General features: G+C 40.6%; 1 protein-coding gene across 1 annotated transcript; it reads right to left on the bottom strand.

Moving 5' to 3' along the window:
- Window positions 1-425: 425 nt before the first annotated feature.
- Window positions 426-2470, bottom strand: LOC115691689 (transcription factor MYB83). The gene is made up of 2 exons (XM_030618400.2): window positions 2112-2470; window positions 426-1628 (listed from the first exon to the last, which is right to left on the bottom strand). The coding sequence occupies exons 1-2, from the start codon at window positions 2417-2419 to the stop codon at window positions 950-952; spliced, it is 987 nt and encodes a 328-aa protein (XP_030474260.1). The 5' UTR covers window positions 2420-2470; the 3' UTR covers window positions 426-949.
- Window positions 2471-4400: the final 1930 nt, after the last annotated feature.

The raw sequence follows: 4400 nt of genomic DNA, 5'->3' as shown, positions 1-4400 counted from the left end.
TATGGACGGACCACCTTATTACTAATGACTTTATGTATGTGAAGTTGGTGTATATGGTGTTGAATAAAAGAAAAGATTGTCTTAAATCAATGGAAGGAATATGTGTGATTAAAAACAGTAAATTAGTTCCGCGTTACAAACATGTTTTTCACATTATTATTTGGACCTCCCGAGCTCCCCACATGTTGGGTTTTCGGGTTCAGGTTACTTTGACTTATATCTATAAAAAAAAAAAAAGTTCAGATCATGACATGTGATACTTTTCTCCCGATATTTTTTTCATCGCAATCTTCTTCTCCTCTAAGAAAAATGAAATATTCAAAGCAATGTCACATTTCTCCGTAAATAATTACTGAAATTTGTGAATTGCCCTACAAGCATCTGTCTGTTGTTCGGTCAGTGAAGAGAGAGAGAGAGAGAGATGCTTCATTTGAAAGCTTTGTTTCCATGATGATGCTTACATGAATCTCAATCTCCACGAATCCACGTAGGCATTATTTGCTGTTTTACATGAATCTTGCTACAATATCTCACCAAACTAGTCTTTTATTCTGCCTTCCTACACATCTGGAGTAATATTCACATTTCTTGACAACACCCTTCCCTACCAAGAAACCTTCATATGAAACTGATGTACATGAAACGAATGATACGTAAACTTGCTTTATCTCACAGTTGCAATTCAAGCTTCCGTTGCTGATATCTCCGATATCCAAGACCTCATTGTACAGAATCTCGATCCGCTGAGGGAATCATATGGGAGAGAGGAAGAGACTTATTGTATGAAACATGCAGTATAAACAAACTTCTGTTGTATGTGTGTGTAGTTCTTTCATTATTCTGTAAAAGGGAAAATTGATGGGTAGGTCGAGAGAGAGAGAGAGAGAGAGAGAGAGAGGAGGAGGAGGGTTTTATCTTCTGGGGTGGGAAAAAAAATGGAAAATGGAAGTTAGAAATCAAGAAAAGGGAAGGAGGGCAAATCATCCATCAGACCCTCCAGGTCCCATTCCCCGATTCTCAAGTTAGCTCCTTGCAAATTATTCCCAAACCCAGACATTTCGTCCTCCACTTTAAAGCTAGCAACAGTAGTATTGCTGAAGCAACTATCATTGTTATTGGAGAAGCTGTTCTCTCCCTTTCCATCCATGCCCCAACCCATGGATCTGTAATTATTCTCCTCGGTGGTTGTTGTGCTACTAGCTAGTGGGGGAACAGAAAACTCACTTCCTAAAAGCCCCACTTTTGCATGCTCCAAATTCAAATAAGCTGAATCATCTCCCATACTGGCTGGTGCAATGCTTGAGGGGAAGGTGAAAAACCCGACTCCTTCCCATGTGTCACAGCGGTTGTTGAGTATAGGGAATGTATCAAAATGGTTTGGCACGGATATATTATCCATCGAGGGGAATGGTGGGGGAGATGAGTCCACGCATGTAGCTAAGACGTCATATTGTGCTTGAAAACTAGGCATTATCCCCGCAGCTATGTCTCGTGGATTGGATAGATCGCTGTCATTTGGCGAGGATGTAGCAGAGTTCATCCTTAATCTCTTCTTTAGAGTAGAGTTCCAAAAATTCTTTATTTCGTTATCGGTTCTTCCAGGAAGACGTGCTGCGATCTGAGACCATCTGAATTTACAGTGACGTGTATAGTATGCATCAATGAAATAGTCAAAGAGTAATAATGTGATAGATTACAAGTTGCAAAAATTTTCTTCAGCTCATATTTGAAAATAACCAAGGATGATTTGGTTAACAGCTAATTCTAGAGATGGTATTATCAATGCTAGAAACTGATCATCATTCGAAACATTAGGTTGCAAAGCAAAGTTGGTTACTCCATGATCTCATCCTAGGAAAAGGAGTATGACAATATTTCAGCATTAATTTGCGGTTGTTATATGAAAAATAAGGGTGGCATGCAATGCAACTACATTCTTTTGGCTCAGATAATGCTAATGATTTAGCATTAAACAAAAAGAAATCTATACCGATATTAATAAAATTATATCATATGTTTAAGAAGTAACGTCATGGAAGATATACCGTCACTAATTTTTATCATGCATCAACGTTTGTTTACCGAGAGGGAGGGAGGGAGGGAGGGAGAACCTGTTGCCGAGAATGTTGTGCAAATGGACAATGAGCTCTTCCTCTTGGGGAGAGAAGGCACCTCGCTTGAGGTCGGGCCTCAAGTAATTAATCCAACGGAGACGACAACTCTTGCCGCATCTCAGTAAGCCGGCATTCCGAGCAATGTCGCTCCAACACCCTTGCCCATTGGTCAGCATGTACCTCATCAGCTTCTCATCTTCTTCTGGCGACCACAACCCTTTCCTCAGCTTATTATTATGAGGGTTGCTGGTTACTTTCTCTTTAATCCCCATTGCCATTCCCATGGTCTCACTTGGCTTCCTCATTGTTGGATCCTGCTATATCTTTCTTTCTATCCTTTTAACTATCTTGATGGAGATGAGAGAAAGCTCTATATATCTATAGGATGCATACACGGTAGCCTTTATTTGTTATGAGAGAGAGAGAGAGAGAGAGAGAGAGAGAGAGAGAGAGAAAGAGAGAGGAGAAGAGGCTTCCAAGTGTGGCAAAGGTGATGATGATGGCGACGGTTGTGGGGTTTGCTTAGAAATGGGATATTATGCTCTCTCATGAAACTATTAGCTAGCTTTTATCATTGTTTAATTACCTGCATTCGCGAGAGAGAGAGAGAGAGAGAGAGAGAGAGAGAGAGAGAGAGAGAGAGAGAGGGAAGAGACAATACGTCTGAGAGAATAAGAAGATATCACAGTCATGATTAACTGGCTGATGGGGGAAGTGAGATAGGTGTATAATATTGAGCGGATGATTGATGGGAAGAGTGGGAAAAACAGATTGGAGGGGGACCTTTTGTTTCTGGGATGCATAATAATTTGGAAAGCGAAGTTTGGTCTTCTTGTCTTTGACTCAATCTTGTCCTTTTCCGCCTTCATTTTTCTTCACTCATAAGGTAATCATCTCTTTTGTGCCTGTGCGTGAGGCAAACTACCATTTTTTGCTTCCACTTCACATTTATTCATTCTCTCTCTCTCTCTCCTCTCTCGAGGACAATAAGAGAGCGTGAAATTGCTGTTGGTTACTCTTACCTGTCTTAATGAAGCCAGGTTTCATGTTTGACTTGTGTTTGTATCATTCTTGTATTATTTGAGAGGACGACCTAACATGCTTCCAAAGCAAATTGAAGCAACTACTAAGTGTATATTAATCTACGAAAGTAGAGAGAGGGAGAGAGGCTCTACAGATCTCATGATTGGATTCCCCTAAATCAAGTTGAAAGCGTATTCCAGAACTCTTCCGGAGGACCATCTCTTGAATATTCTATTTGCTGCAGAAACATTGTAAGCATATAGTAGTCACTGCTCTTTGGAAAATTATTTGGAGAACTCCAGAAACGTACCGTAAAACGAATATCATATGTTAAATACTGCAATCTAAAACTGCATTCATTCCTCTCCGCCAATAGGTCCATTTTCTTGTTGACCTGTTCCTCTATGTACAAGGTTTGAGGGATCCATTAAATTTTAACCTTTTGTATCAGTCTGATTTCGCCATTTAAGCATCATTACGGAGCAATTCATCTACCGTTTAATCACCATCCATGAACTAAATTCCGAAGGCGCACCACAAAACACCGTATAAATTGAATTGAGACAGGTCCTTTGAGCAGCATCCGCTGATTCTGACAGGCTCCTGCAAGAGAAATTTTAGCTATGTACTGCAGAAGCTCGTACGGGTTTATCAAGTACACCTCCTTTCTTTTCATTTTCCATAGAATTCTTATCTTTCTCTGCGATATCCTTTTCTCACCTAATCTCTCTGTCGCACATGCTAACACGTTACAACATTTTCGTTGAAAAATGAATGAGAACGTCGAGTGAATGAGTCAGACCAAATCCTTAAGGAGGAGGTGTGCTATCTTTTGCAGTTCCGGGTATGTGGATCCTCGGCTCCACTGATCGAGACGTCCTGAATTGACGGAGAAAAAGTGGAGTGGGAAACTCTCAAGCTACTCAAAAATCGTTTAGAATGCTCTGGCTTGTCCACAACTGTCCTGGAAAAATCCAAAGGCTCATGCTTATGAGCATTTTCCAAGCAATCTCTCTACTTGGCTAAGAAGACAAGAAATAAGAAGCTCCCCTTTAGCGACACCTTGGACCCTGCATGCATGCTCCGTGGATCGACCATGTAATTAATGAATGGATGAGTGAGCATTCTATGCTTTTGTTGAATGCAATGGCCTGACAATACGTTAAGAGCTTATGCAATTGGCGTCTTCTGGCCTACGTGGTCTATCGACCGCGAGTATGCTTCAACTAACAGTAACTTAGAAAAAAAGGAACCATTGCAGAA

This window comes from Syzygium oleosum, unplaced genomic scaffold (genome assembly GCF_021117445.2).
Source record: "Syzygium oleosum isolate NSW1041296 unplaced genomic scaffold, Sole_v2.1 Sole_v2.02, whole genome shotgun sequence".
NCBI classification, from domain to species: Eukaryota; Viridiplantae; Streptophyta; class Magnoliopsida; order Myrtales; family Myrtaceae; genus Syzygium; species Syzygium oleosum.
The sequence above is the reverse complement of the archived record's forward strand: the minus strand, read 5'-3'. Positions and strand labels throughout refer to the sequence as shown.